General features: G+C 46.0%; 1 protein-coding gene across 1 annotated transcript in view; it reads left to right on the top strand.

Annotated features, from left to right (window-relative positions):
* Nucleotides 1-17,615, top strand: part of GSG1L (GSG1 like) — a 103,381-nt gene extending 85,766 nt beyond the window's left edge. Inside the window, exon 8 of the mRNA XM_067551207.1 lies at nt 16,293-17,615. Within this exon, the coding sequence (XP_067407308.1) occupies nt 16,293-16,315 (23 nt within the window). The 3' untranslated portion in view covers nt 16,316-17,615. The remainder of the gene's footprint in view (nt 1-16,292) is intronic.
* Nucleotides 17,616-22,200: the final 4,585 nt, after the last annotated feature.

Genomic DNA, 22,200 nt, shown 5'->3' with positions numbered 1-22,200 from the left:
GCAAGAAGAGGCAGCTCAGTACTATATTTTTCTCAAGCCCTACCAGAGGCAGCTGCTGCTGCCAGCCCCTGTGCTCTGACATGGAGAAGGCCAGGTGGTGGGGGAGTGACTTAACCTTCTGACTAACAGCTTTCTCTATGGTACAATGGATCTTGGCAGCCATGCAAATCACAACATGGGTTACTCTGAGGAAACAGGAATACAAAGTCCCAATTATTTACGCTGATTAAAAACATGAGTTACCATGAAAGAACTGATGGGCAAACCCAGAGCATCCTCCAAGGATGATCAATGGAATAAATATAATTCTGTCAGGAACTTTTCAAAGAACCTGAAAACATCTTATCTATGAACTTGGTTAGAGAAACGAGAACACCAGTGTGACCCTTCCATGCCCAGGGCAGCTACCTGAAAATGCCAAGGTCAGGGCAGGCTGTAAAAGGAGAGCAGTCTCTCTCAGCACTGGTGGGTGACACTGAAGTCAGACTTCCCAAACAGCCTCAGACTGTGCTTCTGATTCCCCCAAACTGGTTATCAAGAAGCTAGTACACAAATACACACAGCCCCTTTACTGCATTTCAGCTTCTGGCTCCCAATCAGCACTAGGTCCAGTAAAGAGACCAGTTATTTAAACTCTATGCGCTTTACTAAAAAGGTTCCCTCTGACCCCCAAAGGGTCAGCCACAGCACAGATCAATATAAGTTTGGATCTTACCCAAAATACCACGCTGCCAGCCAATCCTTCAGTAACTAAAACTAAAGGTTTATTGTGAAAGGAAAGAAACAAAACATGAGAGAAAGAGTCAAAGCAAATCAGAGACATACAAATGATTGAAAGTCCATATACATCCAGTTTCTGGGAGAATTGTGGAGTTGCAGGCTTGTACAGTTCCTCTGGTATACATCCAGTACCTGGATGGGTCTTAGTCCTTCAGTTCAGTTGCAAAATGAATTGATCCAGAGGCGGGTATGTGTCTGTACCTGAACAGGAACAAAGACCAAATGGATTATGTGGCTTGGCCTTATATACCACCTGGCTTGGCCATGCTGTCTTGTGGAATATTACAAGAACTAAAATGGAGTCCAGAGTCACATGGGCCAATCCTGGTAACTCTTCAGGTATGCCTTTAGTTTCTTCCTGGGCTCCTTGCATTCCTGAGTGTCTTAATGGGCCATTAAGCCGGCTATTGTTCTGCCACCATTCTGTCTGGGGTATTTCCCAGCCAGCACAATTTGAAATACAGATATATTAACCATATCCATAACTTCCATCTTACATATAACACAGGAACATAAGTATTATCATCTTACTTAGCATATTACAACCTTTCTAACAGTACCTGACATGGCATATCTCACATTAATTATGATTTTTGACAAACTGATGTTAAATCATATGTTAAATCCTCCCCCCCCAATCTAACCAGCATGACAACCAGTATCAAAGATGAGCTCTGCACTGTCAGCAATAACAGATGTTACCCCAATCTTGGCTTCTAATCACTGGGAAAAAGGTTTATCAAAGTAAGTTTTCTACCATATGGAGAGGAATCTGTAGAATTTCTTTACTACGCATGTGCCAACTCCCCTTTCTCGCTGTATGCTGAATCCCTGTCAGGAGTTTGATGGGGTGTGATACAAATGCACTGGGCCTCTCCTTGCCATGTCTCAGTCTGCGTGAAATCAGAGCCTCCCTTCCGACAAGAAACATGCCACTAACCCCCAAATCAGGGTCAAAATGCACGAACACTCCACAGTGCAGGTTTAGTTACTTAGGGCCAATGTTCAATTGTATTTAGATGTCTAAAGAAGCAGCTAAGAGGCTAGCGGGATTTTCAGAAGTGCCTAGTTTCCTAAAGTTGTATGCAGTTTAGCTGTAGCCCTATCGGTTCCACCTTACATTTAGCTGTGACACTCGGATCACCTTTCCCAGATCTGGAAAAGAGCTCTGTGTGGCTTGAAAGATTCTCTCTCTCATCCAGTAGGCCCTGTGACAGAGTGCAAGGAGTTAACATGTGAGCCTGCACTTTCTCATTAATTAGTTCCCCTCACCCCGCCTCAAGAAAGCTGATTGGGGTAATTAAAGTTAATTAGCTAATCAAGGCTGGTGGGCTAATGAGCCAATTAGCCCATCAACTCAAGCTTCTTAAAAAGGCAGAGGAAGGAAGTGCAAAGGGAGGGAGAGTGGGAGATAAGATAGATGAGCCACCTCTCCAGAGAGGCCTTGGGGAAGGGAGATCTCTGCTCCTCGCAGATTCAGAGGAGAGGACAGACAGCAGAAGGCATATTGACAATAGACTGTTACATGGGACTGTACAGGAGTTGGTGGAGGGAACTCAAATAAATTGCATGGTGGACACACAGCCAATAGAGTCTGGGCCGATTTTTGTGGTGCAAAAAGGCAGGAGCGGAGCTCGCCCTGCTACAAACCCCTATCTGCTTCATTAGGCAGCTAAATGCCTTTGAAAATCAGGTCCTTGGTTAGTTAGATGCTTTCTGGTGCCCATGTGACTACTCATAGTTTTCACCTTATTGAACTGAAAGCTTAAACAATGAACAAGCACACAATGACTGGTCCATGTTTATTATCCTGAGGAAAGCTTGCAGTGTGGTAATATTGCTAGGTACCAACGATAGCACTATGGCATTAGTCAAACCTTACCTGGTAAACTTACTTCTTTCTGTTAACATTGGAAATAAAGCTTGAGAGTTAGTTATTGCTGTATGGCCAAGCAACGATTGTCACTTCATAATTCCCATAAATTCATGCCTCTGTGTCTTAGTTCCACACACAGAGGGACAAAGTGCACCTACTGTATGTTGTGGGGTTTGCATCTTCATTCTCTAGCTCCTTGAATGTCCAGATCTCAGCGCTTTCTCAGTGAGTCAGACACTGGCTTCACGACACACCATTTTGGAATTGCTTCCTCTGGAACCTTAGCTTTTGCGTCATTTCCTTTAATCAAAATACCCCTGTTGAGCCCAAATACCTGTTTAGCACATCGTTCCCCGAAGGAGGTGGTAGACTGCTTAGCTATTCACCATGCCACATTTAAAACCTTATTTCTCACCTAAACAGCAGGACCTTTGTCTTTTGAGGCAAACTCTGATCGATTTAGCTCCAGCTGCTGGACCTTCCCTTTACTCTCATTTTAAGTGCCCTTCTGTACATTTCCAGAGCCACCCTGCCAGATTGCAGTTCACACAGTCTGGGCCAAATCCTCAATCAGCAGGTGTAAATTGGCAGATGATGGCAATGGAACTGCACTGATTTACAGCAGCTGAGAATCTGGCCCTCTGCATTTACTCTTGCACAGTTTCTTAGAAAGAACATATTGCTATTCCGGTATCTATTTCCATGCTGAATTTTATACCCACAGTTGGATTTAAGCACAAGCACAGCAATATTCTGGAGGCCTGAGTTACTGCCTGTAAATCTTTTGTGTCTTGTTTTAATCACACTGGGAAACCCAGTTTGTGAAGCTCATGCTTCCATTTCTCATGCTGACGCCACACGTCAGACTAAGCAGCGTACAAGAGGGAAGTCACACTCTCTGTAGCAGTGAATGGAGGAGGGGATCTTGGTGTGCACAAACTAAAACAATGAATGCACATGGAAGTGACATCTCCCTGCACCTTCTGAGTGAATCCTTCCGATGCACTCTACTGTCATAGCATCCTCAGTGAATGTCATGAGCTAGCAGTATTGAGTGTGCTACAGGGAACGTAGACAACAATAACCATTCAAATTATTGCACTGAAATAATAAATATACAGGCCAGATTTTGAGCTGAGATAAATTGGGGCAGCTTCATTGAAATCAACAGAGCTATGCTTATTTACATCAGCTGGGGGTCTGGCTTGTAGAATGCCATTGAGATTCACTGCTCCAGCTGGGACGCACTGCTTCCGGCTTACTGCCAGTGACACCAACCCCAAAAGTTCAAACATCCTGAGAGTGGCCCAAATACAGTAAGTTATATGTTGGGATGTGACTGAGGTGATTTTAGCCCTTGCTGAAGGTGCTTTCGCTAGAGAATGAATCTGAGCTCATGGCCCCATTGTGCTAGGTGCTGTACAAACAGAGCAAAAGACAGGCCCTGAAGCGCCAACAATCTATAAAGGTGAGTTTGTGACATGAGAGACTAGCACTCATTAAGTTCTTCCCACACAGGGATCCATTAGAGGTGAACCACTTCTGGGCAGGAGTCATGGTGGTGACCTGCAGGTGAAAGACTCTATAGCACTAGCAACACGCTGGGGCATCCAGTTTCCATAAATGCTAATCTGACACCTGCGAAAACGAGGCTGCTTTCTGGAAAGACATTTATCTGCTCAAGTCCTGACCTTTTTGAGCTGACACATGCAGAGTCTGCCCTTGTCTGCTCACAGATGCACAATCTCACAAACACTGCTCTTCTCAAGCCACATGTTGTCTGCCAAAGCCTATTCTTAAAGAGACAGTTCCAAATATCCAAAATCCAAATTGTAGCAGATTAGGGTTGGACGGGACCTCAGGTCATCTATTGCAACCCCCTGCTCACAGCAGGACCAACCCCAACTAAATCAAACAGGCAACAGTAAATCAACACAACAGCCAAAGTCACTTCTAAATACAATGTTTTGCAACAGAAAATCCTTCCAGCAATTACTTCCGGGTCCTTGTACTAACTTTAATTCATCTACCTATTTGTTTTTCACCCAGCTGGGTCATCAGCCAGATTTGCATACACAACCTGCAGAGCCAGAACATAAGCCTCTTCTATTGAAACAAAGAGAAACTAGTGAGGAGAAAAATATGCTATTCCCATAGAGAGAGCCAAAACACACCCATTGCCAGTGGGCTAAACAAGTATTTGTCAGACAGTGGTGCGAGGTTTCGTGGTTTCTCTTGCTGGCGCGAGGGCCAATTGCAATCTAGTATTACAGACAGCAGAGCCAGATGCAAGTCTTCGAGTTGTCTATGAGGCCTCAGTCCAGCCTGCTGGATATTAGCAAGAGTGTCTACCTTTTGAGCTGAAGAGCAATTTGTATATGTTGACTATCCACTAGAGGGTGACACACAGCCACTCTGTGTTAGCCTGGATCCAGATGCACCTAATTTGCCATGTCCCTTCCAGACAAGGCTGTGTGGTCAAGTGGTTAGCATGGGACTTGAATCTGTTATATTAGAAAACTCAGGTCTATTCCCAGATCTGGAAGCTCTCTGTTATCTTATCTGAAGTGGGTAGATGACCGTTTCCCCCCCCCCCCCCACACACACACACACACACACACACACACACACACACACACACACACACACACCCCCCCCCCCCCCCCCCCCCAAGGTTCCACTATCGGGTCTTGGCTCATAATAAAGATTGTGAAAAGTACAGAAATATTAACCATCGGTGGAAGAGCTGAGCCTAGACTTTCTGGTTACTAGCTTTGCAGTTCAGTGCACCTTTCAGGTACTGGTGCTCCAGAGCTGGCAACTGGCTCCCTCAGGCCATTGCTAATGGGCTGCAGAGCCTTTTGCCTGCCAGGCACCAGTCTGTCACCAGCCTAGCTCACTAGAGCTTAAAAGTTGTTTTGCTCTAATGGAGGCCTGGGTTCCCTAGAGCAGATGCGTTTGCAGGAGGGGTTCCAGTCCAGCTCCCAGTCACACTTTGCACTGATTGGCAGACACAGCAATGAAGCCAAGAACTAAATCCACAGGCCACAGAGACTGACTGTTACTTGTGAGCCAGACTGGTAGTGCATTATTTGGGGAAGCTTGCCCGGGTGCTGCTCTGTAGGCAAACCAAGGACTTTGTTCACCAGGATGTGCATGAACGCTAAAACCACACAATTTTTTTAAAGTTGGAGTTATATGCCAATTAGTTGCAAATATGCAAACTGGCCCATTAATTAGTTTGCATAAAATGTCACACGCAGAGCCTCATGAAAGTCAGCAGTTATGAGCTTTAAGCCTCATGGCCCCTTTGGGCAGGTAAGTACCATTATCGCTGTTTTGCAGCTAGGGAAACAGGCAGAGAAGGTAAGTGATTTCTCCAGGTCACAAGTGAAGTCTGTTGTAGCATCAGCAGTGATCTTCTGACTCCCCATCCTCTGCGTTAGCCAGAAGAGCATTGTGTATTTCGTTCTTGCTTTTTCCTCTGCTTTTGCAATACCGGTGGCTGGTTTGGGGCTAGATTTTCAATAAAGCTGAGGGTCAGATCTGTAAGTGATGAACTTTTGAAAATCTAGCTCCATATGCTGCTCTTTTGCTTGCTTGTTCTTGTGGCTTTTCTGCTTGGTCTTCTATTTGCTTTTGCAGTGTTGTGCTGGTTTTGTGTGTGTCAGAGCGAAGATTGTTTTCTTAACATAAAAGGTGATGGAAGCAAACAAATAGCTAGTGTGGCACAAATCAGACTGTTCAAGACAGCAGATAAGGAAACAGGTTGTATTATTATTTAATTATGCAAGCACCCAGCTATGGACCAGGCCCCACTGCACTGGGCACTGTGCAAACACAGAGCAAGATGGTCTCTGTCCCAAAGGTGACTCTTCATCTGCTCCACATACCCCTCAGCCAGTGCCTCATATAAAAGCAGCCAGGGCCTGCCAAATGCCTATGGAAAAGGGCTGAAGCTGCAGCAGTCCAGGGCCGTGTTCTGCTTGGCGAATTTACCACCAGCACCTAAGCAGCACCTGCAGAGCAAGCAGTGTTGGCTCTTTGGCGTTCCCCATTGAGCTGCTGGACTAAAGGCCATGACAGGGAGTATTGGGTGAGGAGGCAGCATGGCCAAAGCCTATTGCCTTCTGACTATCTCCAGCTGACAGAGGATGTCTTGGGGCCAACTGCCAGCTGGTCTAACTTGAACTGCTGCTTGGGCAGGGATAGTACCAAACAGAGAATCAACAAGCAGTAGCTGGCCCTCTGACAGCACATTCCCCATTTTGTGTCCTGTGCCTCCCCCACACACAAAGGTGCTGAGCAGATCCTGACCCAGCAAATAATCTGGCCCTTCTTCAGTAACTTATTGAGAGCCAAGGATCCTGAAGGGGATGCTACAATCAGGGTGAAAACAGCAAAAATCTTTCAACAGGTGAGGTCAAGGGTGTGATGGAAAGTTACAACCTACTGGCTGCTGTATCCATGTTGTTATTGTGCTCTTCTGGAGGAAATGTCAAGCTGCCCAAGTATGTGTGTGTGTGTGTGGGAGGGGGAGGGTCCTGCCAGAGCAAGCGTAATCCCTAGCACTAGCCCAGGTAACAGACATTCTCCTTTAGCTCAGGTGCTAGGGACCAATGCTTTGGAGCAGCAGGAAAAGACCAAGTAGCTAGACTGGAACACAGGCAGCCAAAAGGATGGAACAGAGACCAAACTAGAGGACTGAGACCCGTAATGTGGCAATCTTAGCTCAGAAGAAGGCAGCCAGACAGCAGAGCGGAGGGTGGACTAACAGAAGGCTATAAACCAGATTGGCGGGCTAAGCATGGATGTCAAAGCTCCATCACCAGCCGAACACTGGCTCAGTCCACAGGAAAGCCATTGTCTGGGTAGAGCCAAGGGTCCTAGCCTATAAACTCGTTCCCGGGGCGCTGGATGCAGAATCAGTTAATCTGGGAAAGAAGACAATGCTTTTGTTACGTGTGTTACAATGGTAGCTAAAACCAGGGGAGCTGCTTGTTCTGTACAAGTCAAAGATTGTATGGTGATACTGTACAGTTCTGGCTGAGGGTCCAGTGTTCAAGGACACTTGCTGTGAAATGTATTACTGCCTCAGTGTCTGTGAAATTGATTAGTTAAAAACAACTGGACAGTGGAAATACCTTTCCTAACTCTCTCTGGTTGTGCAGTAAACTTGTGATGTGTGTTAAAATAAAAAGCGTTACTGATTAAGTGATTTTTTGCAGTCTTTTTGTGGGTAATTTCTCTCAGAAAAATCTTCATGATTAGGCCAGCGCACTTCATACTGGCCTCAGAAACTAAACCTCATCAGAGGCTGATTTTAGAGGACTCTTGACCAGTGTGATGCTGTGACAGCCTGGCAGCAGGTGCTTGATAATTTTACCTAAAATGACTGGTGCCCTAAGTGGGTGAATCTCTCATTAAAAAGCAGCTCTTATGCAGGAAGGAATAAATTATGCCTCTGAAGAGGCAGTACCATGCTGAGACAAGAGCAGCGACAAGCAGCCCTGGATTGAAATTTTTAGGTGTCATCAGGGCTCTTCCCAGAGTTGGCCTCGCAGTGCAGTTTGACGTGCAAGGCTCCTGGTTCATGGCTTTTAGCACTGAGAGACAAATGGTAGCGGCTTCCTGTGAGGGTGGGTGCAGTCAGAGGAGCCCCCTGCTTTAACCCACCTCCGCAAAAAACAGCCATTAAGAAATGCAACACAGCCCTAAATCACTGCAATGCTTTCTGTGTTTTGGCAATCTCGGCGCTGGTTTTACGCACGCCCTTGCAGTTCTTATGACAGCAAAGCCCCTTCATGCAGCCGCAAGGACTGGGCGCTGTGTGTTTTTGATACAACTGCTCTGGTTTTCTGCTTGTTCTTATGTTTGCTACTGTGTTTGTGTATGCTGGCTTTGCATGTCTGTATCATTACCATGTTTGTTTTACAGTCACATGCCAGTAGCAGACAGTTGCAAATTGCTCTGGGGGCCATAACCACACTAATATTATGATATGTCACAGGCTGGCCTAAGGATGTTGGCTCCTGAGGGGAAGGGAAAAGGGGAGGAAACTCAGATGTACTGGTTGGCACTTTGGAAGTGCGATTCCACTTTCATGAAATTATCTAATAATTTGAATATTTCCTGACCTGTTGTCCATTCTGGTAATTCCTGACAAAAAAGAAAATCTTCCAAAATTTCCCCCAGCCAAACATAACAAACAAAATCTAATAATTGTGCTGCATTACCAACATCAATTGTCTCATCAAGCTGACACTGCAAACTGTTCACATGGCCGTAGCCTTTCAGTTAGTTGGCATTTTAAAAGCTCTTTAAGTCTCCTGCTAACTGTGTTGTTAGGAAGTGGCATGGCCTTAAGTTTCTTTGCTGCATCTTCACTTACCACCACTTCGCACAGATTTACAGCAGCTGGAAGAATCTGTTCTACAATGATATGGGAATTTTTACTCTTTGCAATCTGAAACACTGTTAAGAAAGATGCTTTCAGAGCCTTTTCTTGAACTGATTGTGTGTCATTTGCGTTTTCTGTCAATTGTATTCTTCTTTCTTTCGTTGAAGAATGTCTGTGAATTTTTCTTTATACTCCAGGCACCTGGTTGTGAGGTTTCAACTTCTCAGGTTCATTGCTTCCTTTGATTTGTAAGCACACAACGCATTGTGGTCCTCCCTCACTAAATTCCATAAAACCAAAATCAATATAACTTTCGTCAAATTTTCTGTTCTTCATTTATTTCTTATTACTTGCCTGTACATTGTCCATGGCTTCAACACAACTAGTAGTACTAATATGAGGATGTTTTAGAACGTATCCATTTTCAATGTAATTTGCTCACACACTGTAACAATATATTCCACTTCCACCCACCAGAGACATCTCAGTCATCAAATAAAACGGACGTCACTTCTGATTTGCTGTCGCAAAGCAGTCAGATTTTTTACAGTGACATTTATGCAACGTGAGTATTACAGCCTTGTTCATGCACCACGGGATATGTTCTGTAAACAGAAGAGTAGATCTGTCGGTTTTAATAGTTAGGCAATGCAGACAGGCGGTGAGATTTTTTTTTTTTTTAATCTTGTAATATTTTGTGAGCCCTGTGCAGTCTGTAAGGACCCCCTGGAGGCCGCAGACCCCAGTGTAAGCACCACTGTTCTAAGGGACCATTCAAGGCAGAGTGACCCGTTAACACCTCTGCAGTCATAGGACGAAAAGAGGGGTTAGTGGGTTACAGATTGTTGTAACAATAAAGGTGGCCACCAGCACCCATGGTTTTCAATGAGACTGAAGCCAGGCCATAGTCAGGAAAGATGGTTGTTCCTGTGTTCTACAGCTTGGGGGCTTGATAGGAAACTATGAGGAGATGGGAATGTGGGGCAAGGAGGGACACTGGGGGGAGGAGAAGGGACGTGAGGAGTGGGCAGAGCAGGGGAAGACTAAGGGAGTGCAGAGGCTATTGGGGTAGGAGGGAAGGTGAGGGGAGCAGGAGGCTGTAGGGGTAGGAGGGAGGCTGGGGGGCAGGAGGAAGTGGGGGAAAAGAGGGAGGTGAGGAGGTGCAGTGGGTATGGGGTCAGGAAGGAAACTGAGGAGGTGCAGGGTTTGTGGGGAACAGGAGGTAAACTAAAGGAGTGCAGGGGGATGTGGAGGGCAGGAGGGAGGCTGAGGGGGTACAGGGGAAAGTGCCCAGCTCCATCCCCAATCCCACTCTGCCTCCAAAGAAAGGGCACCAAAATAGTTCACCCAGGGCGCCATTTTCCCTAAGGCCAGCCCTGGGACTGAGACAACATTAGCCGCTTGACTGTTCAACAGCTGAAGAGCTGCATTAAACTGCAGACCAATCAGAACACAGAGCTGAAAAAAAAAAAGTAATTTATAATCTAACAGTCAGACACACAAGTGGGGTGGTGCTGGGGTGGGACTTGTGGGTGCTATAGCCACCCCAAAAATTGCCTTAGCCCCCTCCCCCCACAGCAACCCTTCCCAGCACAAAGGTCAGATGTTACACAGAAGGTAGGGGTGGCGTGGTACCGTATTGCTACCTTCACTTCTGCAGTTCTGGGCTGCTGCTGCCGGTGGCACTGCCTGTAGTCAGCAGCCGCTGCTCTCCAGCCGCCCAGCTCTGAAGGCAGCGCCTGCCACCAGCAGCAGCGCAGAAGAGTAGCAATGGGGTATTAAGTCTGCTTTTGAAAGTGATACTGACAAAGTTTCTTCGCACCATCCCCCAAGTATTAAACAGTAACTATTTAAAAAAACCCTTCTGCTTATAATAATAATTGGATAAAAATATGTTTTCGTCTTAACTTAAAAGCAGTGAGAAAAGCTAATTCATTTTGGACAATAGGATTATAAATTTAGCGTTAAAATAGTAATAAATATAACAAATGTGTTTTTAATGTATAAGGGGGAGGGCGCACTCAGAGGCTTGCTGTGTGAAAGGGGGCACCAGTACAAAAAGTTTGAGAACCACTGCTGTAAATCCATCAGTGTTTGCTGAGAGGACTGGGCCAGAGAAGGCACTGTTTTGCCTGTGTCCAGCTCGGAGCACTAACTCTGTCATAGTTTGGAACCAATGCAGGAGGCCCAGCAGGGCACGTGCCGGGCAGCAGGCCAAGAGTGTGTGCTTTCTGAAGGCATGGGCAAGTGTCTGACAAGTTCTGTGCATGCACAAGGCAACGTGCATTGTATGACATAGTCAGATCTGGATGAATTTCCAGAGGCACACAAAGGTACCCCCTGTGACAAATGGCGACCTGTCCCTAATTACTGGCTCTTACCTCCCCTGGCCAGCTGCTGTTCACCAAATGTCCTGTGTGTGTGCAGCAGCAGTCACCAAGGGAAATCTGCACAAGGTGAGTCTGTTGGGAGCAGCAGTAACTCCCGATGGAATACCCAGTGCCAGGGATAGCCAGGGTAATGCCATGGGCAACAGCTGGTACCCAGCTCCTTGTCATCCTGCACCTGTGTTGTGGCTGCTCCACACATATGAAGTGTATCTGGAGGGAAGCCCGGTCAGCGCTGGCTAGAAAACAAGGACTCCATTTCACAAAAAAAATGCAAGGATTTAACATTCAGTTTCATATCGCATCAGAACGCAAACTAGACCTTTAGAAATGTTTCTTGGAAAAGAGCTAGCACAGTGCAGCCAGACCAGCCAATAGTCTGATGGTTACAGCATTCACACAACTCCCTCTTCTTCCTGATTTGGAGGGACTTTAACCTGGGTTTCCCCACATCCCAGATGTATGCCTTAAGCAACAGGCTGCTGGTGAATCTGTTCTCATAGAGTCACAGACTGTTCTCATAAAGTCATAGACTTTAAGACCAGACAGGACCATCATGAGCAACTAAGCTGACCTTCTGCACATTGCAGGCCACAGAACCTTGCCCACCCACTCCTGTAACAAAACCCCTAACCTTTGACTGTTACTGAAGTCCATAAATCATGATTTAAAGACTCACAGAGCATCTGCCACTTACTCTAGTTTAACCCTGTTCTGTGCCAGACAGTTGCATCGCCTGAGGTCTGTTGTGTGCCGTGAATGCAGAGTCGGTTGCTCTGAACTGAAATGTGGAACATTCTTTGTGTGTTTCTGCTTGTCTTTATCAAATGCTCAGTGGGCCTGAGCTCAGCCTCCTAGAGCAAAGGGACAATTGGCCCTGCGCTGTACAGCTGCTAGGTAATAACCAGCAAGTACCAGGTTTGGGACAGCAGAATTCTGCACTCTAAGGTCTCACCTTGGGTCAGATAGATACAGCCCTGGGAGGTACAGTCCCCCCACAGCGCGCTGAAGGAGGGACACCAATCGCTGGTGATAAAGGGAAGGGACCTGAGGCAAAGCTAGATGCCTCAGAGAAAGCAGTGGCTGAGTAGGGGATGGGCATATCATCCATCCTACTGTGAGTGTCAATGGGTCCTTGACAATCCCTGTTGTTCCTCCTCTCTTTCAGCTGCAGCTGCTTGCCTACTCTCCTTTCAGTCTCCCACTGCTTTTCTCCTGGCTCCCCAGCCTTCCCAGTCTGTGGAGGGAATGGAGCTGTTAGTCCAACAGTGCCTAGCTGGCAGACATCTGGGCCCTTCAACCCCCCACTTGAATGAAATGATCAGGAAACCCTTAGATTTAAAACATGGTGAAAATGGACCACGACACTGATTTGCATACAAAAAGCACAATGTTTCCTGCGGCACCAGGGTCCGGGGTAGGAGATGTCAGGTTTGTTGATAACTTTCACGTCATCAGCCAGTGCTCTGAAAAGTCTGATGTGTGCTAGCTCTGCAGCCAGTGCAGTGCAGACAGCAGACAAGGTCATGCTGACAACAGGGAACATTCTTTATATGCAGAGCAGAACGGTGCTGAAGGGATGCAGACAGCAAGGATTTGGCGTATTTGAAGAGTCACTCTCCTTGACAAGGTACAGATGGGCATGACATTTTATTTCAGTTCATCACTGACTTTAAATTCAGGCCCTTCAAACAGGCCATTTCTTTCTGTGATATATTCAGTACAGAGAGATTCAATTAAAAAAAAAAAAAAAAAGACTGATGATAGGCAAATGTTACAGGGGGCCAGTCCTGTTCCTATTGAAAACAATGGGAATTTTGTCATTGACTTCAAAGGGAGCAGAATTAAGACTTAAATGGTAGGAAAAACAAAAATTTAAGTCCCAAACCCTGCTCTCATGTACACCTGTATAAATCAAGAGTATCATTATTGCTGTTATAGTGTTCTCCTAATTTACACTGGCGTAATGAAGAGCAGAAGTCCACATTGCCTGCGACCAGGGTGCAAACAACTGTAACTTTAATTTCAGAGGGTTAGAGGAGTGTTAAAAAAATAAACAAGGAAAAATAAACAGTGTGCAACCGGAATAGTGACAGCACCAGTGAGCCCTTTTTCTTCCCAGGTGAAGCAGAGAGGAAGGCGCTAGTTTACGCTTCAGCAGTTTCGCAATGTTGGAAGCATGAGCGACCACAGGCATTTCAGTTAAAACACTTAGGAAAACTCTTTTCACTCTGTTTTAAACTGCACCTGTATGTAGATACACTAACGCCTCATTGTGGCATTATGGAGTTGCACAAGGGCAACTGGGCTAGAATCACAAGGCAGATCCAGGCATTGCAATGCTCAGCCTATCTTTTAGGCACCCTGCCACCTAGCAGAACCCCTCAGGACCAACATAGGTGCCCAGCTTCCCCATCAATGGATGTGGGGAGTCAGGCACCTAAAAAAGGGATTCACAGGAGCCAACATGCTGAGCAGGGAGTGGCCTGAACTAGTAACCAGGAGGAAATGCTGAGGGAGCAGGGCATCAAAGGGATGTAGGGCCTGGATCCAGGCTGGAGGGAGGCACCTCTCGCCAAGCAGCAGTCTCAGCCGGCCCCCTCTCCTGGAGTTACATGCCTAAGCTACGAGAACTTGAGGCAGTGGTGCTCCTCGTTGCAACAGCCCAGCAGTTAGAGTGCTCACCTGGGAAAGCCAGGTTCTAATCCCCATGCCGCAGATTTGGAGCCATGATCAGACCCCCCCCCAATCTCCTCTGTGCCAGAAGCGGGCCCTAACTGCTGAGCTATTGGGCATGCGGGGGGCACTCAATCTCCCTGTTGAAGCTGTGGCTCTGGGAGACTGGGGATTTCAGAGGTGTCCTGGGGAGTTAGGTGCCCAACTCCCATTCTGTACCAATGGGGTTTGGGTGCCTGAACTCCCTTAGTCTCCTATGAATACCCCAGGCTGGATCTTTAAGTCAACCTCCTCCGAGAGCTCCTTCTGCTAATTGTGGCTAGGAGAGAGCACAGATCCTGCCCTTGGGTAGCTCACATGGTCTGCTGAGGGGCAGGGTCCTGGACTTCTGTCCCCTGGACAGAGAGGATGAATCCCAAAACAAAATGGTTCTGGTAATATCAATATTTTAAATCAAGATTGGCTGTTTTCTGATCGATTCACTGTAGGAATTATTGTGGGGCAGTTCTGTGGCCTGTGTTGTGCAGGTCAGATTAGATGATCACAGTGGTCCTGCTGGCCTCCAGGAATAGCTACATGACAGGTCAAAGTTTTATTCTGTTCTGGAGTGGCTCAGGTGGCCCTGGGAACAGCCATTCTCTCCTTTCTCTGAGCAGTGTGTAGTCAGGGTGCCCCACCCCCATGGCCCTGGTACAGCAGCCGTGTGCCCATGCACATAGGCAGGATATGACCTTAGAAGTCCAGAAATGGACTGACTCGACCAGTCTCTACTTGTATTTTTTACAAGCCCTCTGGGGCCTGGTTTCCTGAGGTGCTGAGCACCTGCTGCATCCTCTGCCTTCTCTGGGAGTTGAATATCTCACCCTAGAGATCTAAACATACAGGGCTGGATTTTCAGAATCGCAAAGCAATTGCTGCTCCATTGACTAGAATGGGAGCTAGGACTCCTCAACACTTCTGAAATCTGGCACAGGGACTATACCAATGAAAGAGATTTGCAGTCCAGAGTTGCCATTTATCATATTGCATTTCAGCTATAGATGTGTTTTCAATCAAAGTAAGTCTAAGGCTATTAATTCCAGTTACGAGATGATAGGAGGTGGATTTCTAAGCCCCTTTAGAAGATGAACAGTGGATTAGGTGTAGAAAAAAAATGCAATCTCCTTTAAGGACAACAGATTTTTTTGAGCTTCCATATAAATGTTTTCTTAGACTCTTCATGGTCCTAGATATTTATTCTAAGATTGATCCTTAAACTCTATCAGAGAGCCCTAAACATAAAATTTAAGGCCAGATTTAATACTGTCTCTATTGTGTTGTCCTCAGAGAAATTCTGAAATGATGAAACCATTTACTAATGATGCTTTATCTTAAATGTCAAATTAGTCCCAGTAGCCTGTGCCGAGGGAAATTTGCAGGTGTAAGAGTTTATCCTTATCCACCACAACAGTTGTTTAAATCGACTGTCCAGTAGAAAAATGTATAATGCTATTATGGATTTCAAATATGACTCCTGCACTGGATTTTTGAAGGCTGTAAAAGTAGTTGTTTATGAAGAATGGCACTGGGCACTGTACATGTAATGGAAAAGAAGAGGAATTTTTGCAAGCATGCCTCTTTTAGTGGAAGCTTTTGCCTTCTGTTTCAGATTGCTGTTTGCAGAGGAATAGGATCTGAAGCTGTTTAATGTTTATGCTAATTTAGAACAGTAGATTATTCACACAAGGACAGTAGAACAGCAAAAGATGATCATTTTGTCATTGTTGTAAGGACTATTTTAGCAATGACTTTTGAATGGCAATGTCTGCATGGTGGGAGGACTCTGCTGTTGGTTCAGTGGTTTCCAGATCCCAAGCTACATGCCATTGATCTCCCACTATGCTCCTACCCTTCTTCAGGAGGCAGGAATTTACCCCAGAAATAAAAGCTGCAGTCAGCAATAAGATAACACTTTTATCTGAGCCAAGTCAAGCCTCTGTCAGTATGGCGAGTGATTCAAAGGAGGGGGACCCTCTAGGAGTCACATGTACATTCTTTGGAAACCAATGTGGTACAAAAGAGATAGGTGAATCATGGGCATAATACTCATGGGTGATGGGACTTGTACGGACATACCAGCTCTTAGCACAGGCCTGGCAATGGGAGTGAGTATTTGTTTGCTTGTGTTTTTCAGGGCTGCACAATACCCAGCTCTAAATGTTACTAAAGTGAGAACGACCAGGAGTGGCCACAATGCTCAGAAAACACCCCCATTTTCTACATCGAGCTCCTTCAGTGATACATCAAACAACGCCTCACTTTCCTCAGAGTCTGTCAGCCAGATCTCCATGGTGCAGAACCCACCCGTGCTGGAAGCTGTTCACCTCACTAGATTGGCCCCAAGAGCATCATCAAAACCTACAATGTTGGAGCAAATGAATCCAAAACTAGAGATATCAGGTTACAGCCCAACCCATCCAAGGCCAAATACATCATCTCACCCAGCCAGCCTCAGGCCTGCTCTAACATCCAGCTCAGCCAGTCAACGGCAATACCAAGAATCCCATATAGGACTCAGTCTGACCTCCTCATATTCCTGTTGTCCTCACACAGCACAAACTCTACAAGCCTCAGCATCAGACCATACACTGATTCCAAGCAGGAAAAGCACAAGGCCTAAAGTGACAATGAACCCCAGTGATAGCTTGCAGCCTGCTGGCTACTCCAATGCTGGGCCCACACCTACAGGAAGGAGTCTTGAATCGACTCACGAAGATCTTCTTTGCAAAAGGTAGGCATCCAGATCACATGTTTAGGTCAGACAGGGTCCCAGCATGCAGGTCACTAATTCATTTGTTTATTCCTTTTTTTAAATAACCAAGAAGGTGCATATGTGAGTAAGCAGTTAGCACACAGAACACACATGGAATTATACCAGGGACTGATATAAACATGGCGCAATGGAGATATTCAGGGTCCCTGGATCCACTGATAGCTGGAAATCAAGCAGTTTGTAATCAAGCAGCAGACAGTCCCCCTGGTGAGCTATATTACTGTGCTTGAGATGGCTTCATTACACCCAAGTGGGTAGAAGGGGTCCTGGGTGCAGCTCTGGGAATGTGTGAGCACAGTATGTCTGTTAATTTAAACAGTTGTTTATACTGTATTTAAACTGCAAACTGTTTTCTTGGTGATGCTTTTGTCCTTATAATAAATGTGCTTCCTTTGGAAGAGTTGTGTGGTCACTTGTAACTGCTGGCACTCACTGCTCACAGCCTAGGAGAGAGAGCATGGTCCGGGCACTGGCCATTAGGCAGTCTAGCTTGCTGGGGATATCACAGTGTATGACAGGAAGCTGGGCAGCCTTAAAACCCCCAGTCAGAAGGGAGGGGACCATGGCTCCCTTCCCAGAGCCAGGAGAAGGCTGGAAGCCTGAGACCGGACTGGGCACTCCTGGAGTGGACCACGGAGAGGGGCCAGAGGTACAGTTACCCTAAAACTGAGACAACCATAACTCGTAAAGTGTGGACTTCTCAATTCATTGAGTTTTAGGGTAACTGTACCTCCAATCTTTTTCAGCAGGAGATTTGTCACCCTGAAGGAATTCCAAGCCATGGCGAGAGACCTGGATGATGTAAAAGAAGAACTGAAATGCCTGACATGGAAGGTGAGGCACATTGGTGAGACCGTCCAGCCTCACACGGACGACAGCAAGCGTTACAATGGTTATACCCTGACTGAGCTTAAGGCAATGGTACAATTTGAAAATGACCCTTACAAAGCTGCACACAAAATTCTAACTGCTCTCTTCAGTGATGTGTATTTGTTGCAACACTCAATCACCGAACAGGCCTGTAATTCAAACTCAACTCCCATGCCCAAGATAGACCCGGAGCTGTACATGGTGTACTGTAGCATTCTGAAAAGCATATTCCCTGGAATCAGCAGCCAAACCTTGAGAGAAAAGACACAGCATGTGCAGAAAAGAATCCAGAAAGAAGCCCAATAAAACCAAGCAAATTCAGCATCTACAGAGGCCCATGAACCCTGCATTCTGTACAGATTGCAGAGCGTTAATTGTGACAATGGATGTGACCACTATCTACAAATGCTCGTGAGCTCTGAGTCTGTCTTTCCTGAGGAGACAGGCTGGGAAGACTCTCTGTGTAGTTTCACATTTAAAAGAAAACGTCCCTTTGAGCTTCTCTCAACATATTGAGGTTCCCTTGGTTCCAGCAGCAGGAAATGCTGTCAAAATAAGCCAAAGAAGGCACTGTGTGAGAGAGAGAAGACCTTCTCTCACAGCTCCATGGAGCTTGGCTCTCATCTGGATCCCAGCACCCAGCTAGTTTCTATTTTCTATAGTGCATCATTCATTAAATGGCATTAATTGTTAGAAAATTGTGCCTCTTTTGTGTCTCAAATACATCAGATATCAAGTCAACCAGCAACTGTAGTCTAAAATTGCACTACAGCCATAGGGTGGACCAGCGGTACCTCAGTGACCAAGGTAGCCATCAGGCCCATAAAAAGTCCCCAGAGGATCAGGTAAAAGCTGTGTAGGTCTGCAAGGAACTGGCTACAGCCTGCGTATTTCCCATCATGCTTTAAAATTTGGGTGATAATGATCAGCTCTTCAACAGTACAGTTGATCACCACAGTTAACAACGATGCATTTTCTATGTATGACAATGGTCTTTCTATGGTCAGCACCTTTCTTAATTGCTGTTGCTTACGCCTATCATTCATGTAATTTATTCCACTCACATAGTGATCCATCACCCCATATGCAGGTCAACTGTGTCACTGAAATTAGCCGGATTTCTAGATGACTGCAAACATGTCTGAGGTGTTTTCCGACCCACAATCATCACTGTCGCTGCTGTCATGAGGTTTCAGGGCTAGATGACATTTAGTGTGACATTCTGCTCCCAATCACTGAAATCAGATTGTTCAATTTCCAACACACCAAATGTGTAGGAACACTCTACAAAATATGTAGCAGGGGTGGGGATGCCACTTATCCCAATTTTCACAGGACAGTCAAACTGAAAGGGCTGCCTCACATGCTGCAGAGTCTCGATTTTTGGAGCGAGAGTTCCCCATCTAAAGTCCCTTTGGCATAGCACTGAGGAGACCATGAGCTCTGCTCTCACCTTTTCTACTAACTATTACTACTATTTCTGAGCACTTCCCAACCCTTATTATTGACCAAGGCCTTGTGCCCTTACCCTGGGACTCATTTCCCCCTTTTTCAAATCAAGTAATTGAGAAGCTGCACAAGGTCACCTCTGGCAGAGCAGGGAACAGAATCCATCTCTCAGCTATGGCAGAGCCAACCAAGTCTGATGCAATTCGTCCCATTCAGAATGTGTTGTGCTGTACTGTCACTTTGCACCAATTCCACCACAGTCTTCTTACAGAGACAAGAATCGTGATACCCAACTTTCCACTGCTAGCTTAACATGGCACATATTAAATGGATTAAAAGCTGGCAAATGGAGGGGTCTGGACGTGTAACTATAGTAGAATGTGTGTGTTTTTAGTGGAGGCCTGCAGGGATCGGGTTTTGACCCTATGCTATTTTACATTTCTATTATTGACCCGGAAGAAAACATAAAATTGTCACTGATCAAGTTTGCAGATGACACAAAAATTGGGCAGATGGTAAATAATGAAGCAGACATTACTGATACAGAGTGATCTGGATCACTTGATGAGCTGGGCGCAAGCAAACAATGTGTGTTTTAATATGGGTAAATGTGTACATCTGGGAACAAAGAATGCAGGCCATACTTCCAGCATGGGGAACTCTATCCTGGGAAGCAGTGATGCTGGAAAAGATTTGGGGGTCATGGTGGATAGTCAGCGGAACATAAGCTTCCAGTACAATGTTCCGGCCAAAAGGGCTAATGCAATCCTTAGATGCATAAAGAATAGGAGCAGCGAGGTTATTTTACCTCTCTACTTGGAACATGTGTGACTGCTGCTGGAATACTGTGTCTGGTTCTGGTGTCCACAATTCAAGAAGGATGTTGATCAATCAGAGAGAGTTCAGAGAAGAGCCACGAGAATGATTAAAAGATTAGAAAACATGCCTTATAGACTCAAGGAGCTCAATCTATATAGCTAGACAAAGAGAAGTTAAAGGGTAACTTGATTACAGTCTATAAGTACCCACATGTGGAACAAATATTTAATATTTGACTCTTCAGTGTAGCATAGAACGGTATAACACAATCCAATGGCTGGAAGTTGAAACTAGATAAAGTCAGACTGGAAATAAGACATACATTTTTAACAGTGAGAGTAATTGACCATTGGAGCAACTTATCAAGGATCGTGGTGGATTCGCCATCACTGACAATTTTAAATCAAGACTGGATGTTTGTCTAAAAGATCTGCTCTGGGCATTATTTTGGGGAAGTTTGCTGGCCTGTGTTACACAGGAGGTCAGACTAGATAATCACAATGGTCCCAACTAGTCTGGGAATCTCTGTCTTGTAAAGAGTTGTGTAAGCTGCTGGTAAGGTGTGTGTCAAGTGCATTCAATTATTCCTTTGGCTCAAGGGGTAGTGATCAAAGGGCCCTGCCTTCAAACCCAGCTGATGCCCCATTTGGAAACACGCAGCATGTGCTCCTATAATTAACGAGTGTATGGAGTGGACTCAGTTCTGGCACTTGCCTATCTCCAGGTTGCAGCTGTCTTTATGGTCACCCCATCCAAGAATCCATAAATTCCAGAGATGCCTTGTGACCCTGTTGCCCCAGGCATTGTCCTAGCTGGCCATGCCTAGGACCATTTGCCTTGCTCTTGTCTATCCTGCATCCAGGCAGAACTCCCCTGGGCAGTGACCATCGACTCCTTGGATCTTTTCTCTGAGCAGCAAACTTCATTTTGGGGCTTTTACATAGCACCCCACTAGCTCCCTGCTTCTGCAGTTTTGACCTCAGCTCGGGGCTCACAGTTTTGCTTTGCTCCTTTTCATTGATCAGTGTCTGTGTGGCCTCTCTCCTTTCCTTGGGGGACAGCCATTGTTCGTCTCTGCAGTGGGGCTTTTGGGAGCTCCACTTCTCTCTCCACAGAGGCCAAACAGGCCATCACCGTCCAACAGCAACACAGCAGCTGAAATTTAAGGTTACACTCAAATTATTTGCAATTATGCATACAATTATGTAAATTAGCTTATTAAACTCTCTATAAATGTGACATGTGGCACTGCCCAAAAACAGTAGCAAGTAGTTGAGGACTTGCTGGTTGGTGCTTCCATAAGGAGAGGTCCCAGGCCAAGCGAGGGGGCAAGTGCCAGAATAAGCGCAGGGGAGCTGGGCAGTGAGGGCACCAGGCTTCTCACTTTCATTGCTAAGAGACAGTTAGACTAATTAAAAGCTTCTGCCCCAAATGCTTAAACAGACCATACGAAAGCCAGACGGTTGCTCTAGCCAGCACTTAAACCCATCTGACCATGGACCAGCAGCAGACTAGCCAAGGGGGACACTGCCCTGTTATTGCAGAGTGCAGAATGTATGACTATTGCCACGAGGCCAAGTGGTGCATGTGCGTGCCCAAGGCCCTGGACACTCACGTGCCGCGTCTGGAGGCCAGAGCTGGTGAACAGGATGAACAGAGAGAGACAGAACTCTTTTCAGAAACAGCAGTTAGGAACATCGTGGAAAGGGCCCAAATCAGAACCGACTCCCCAGTCCTCTCATTGAGGAATCCAGGCTCAGGAGGGAAGGGCACTGAGGTGGTATGGAGGGCCACACTCCACAGATGCAACCCATGTGCTGATGGCGATAGAGGAAGCAGACAACTCCTCACACCTGAAGGGATCGCAATGGGGGGAGACTAAGACAGACTGCTAATCGGATTAAATCACCTGGAATATAGACAGTTGGGCACGTACTGACTGAAAGAATGCTTTGGTGTCTTGCCTGCTGGGAGCAAAAGTGGCAGATATCATGGAACACCTCACGTTCCCCTGTTCTTGCATTATAATGGAGTTAATAGAAGCTCCCAGTCTCCCTTCTCAAGCGTAGTCAGTATTTATACAATTTGATCAAACTTTCCTAAGGGCCTATAGCAAATGTTATGCTGGCTG

The sequence above is a fragment of the Emydura macquarii genome, unplaced genomic scaffold, assembly GCF_026122565.2.
Source record: "Emydura macquarii macquarii isolate MOO-44397 ecotype Brisbane River unplaced genomic scaffold, CSIRO-AGI_Emac_v2 contig_1348, whole genome shotgun sequence".
Classification (NCBI taxonomy): domain Eukaryota; kingdom Metazoa; phylum Chordata; order Testudines; family Chelidae; genus Emydura; species Emydura macquarii.
Note: the sequence above shows the minus strand (reverse complement) of the source record. Positions and strands in the feature narration are given on the sequence as shown.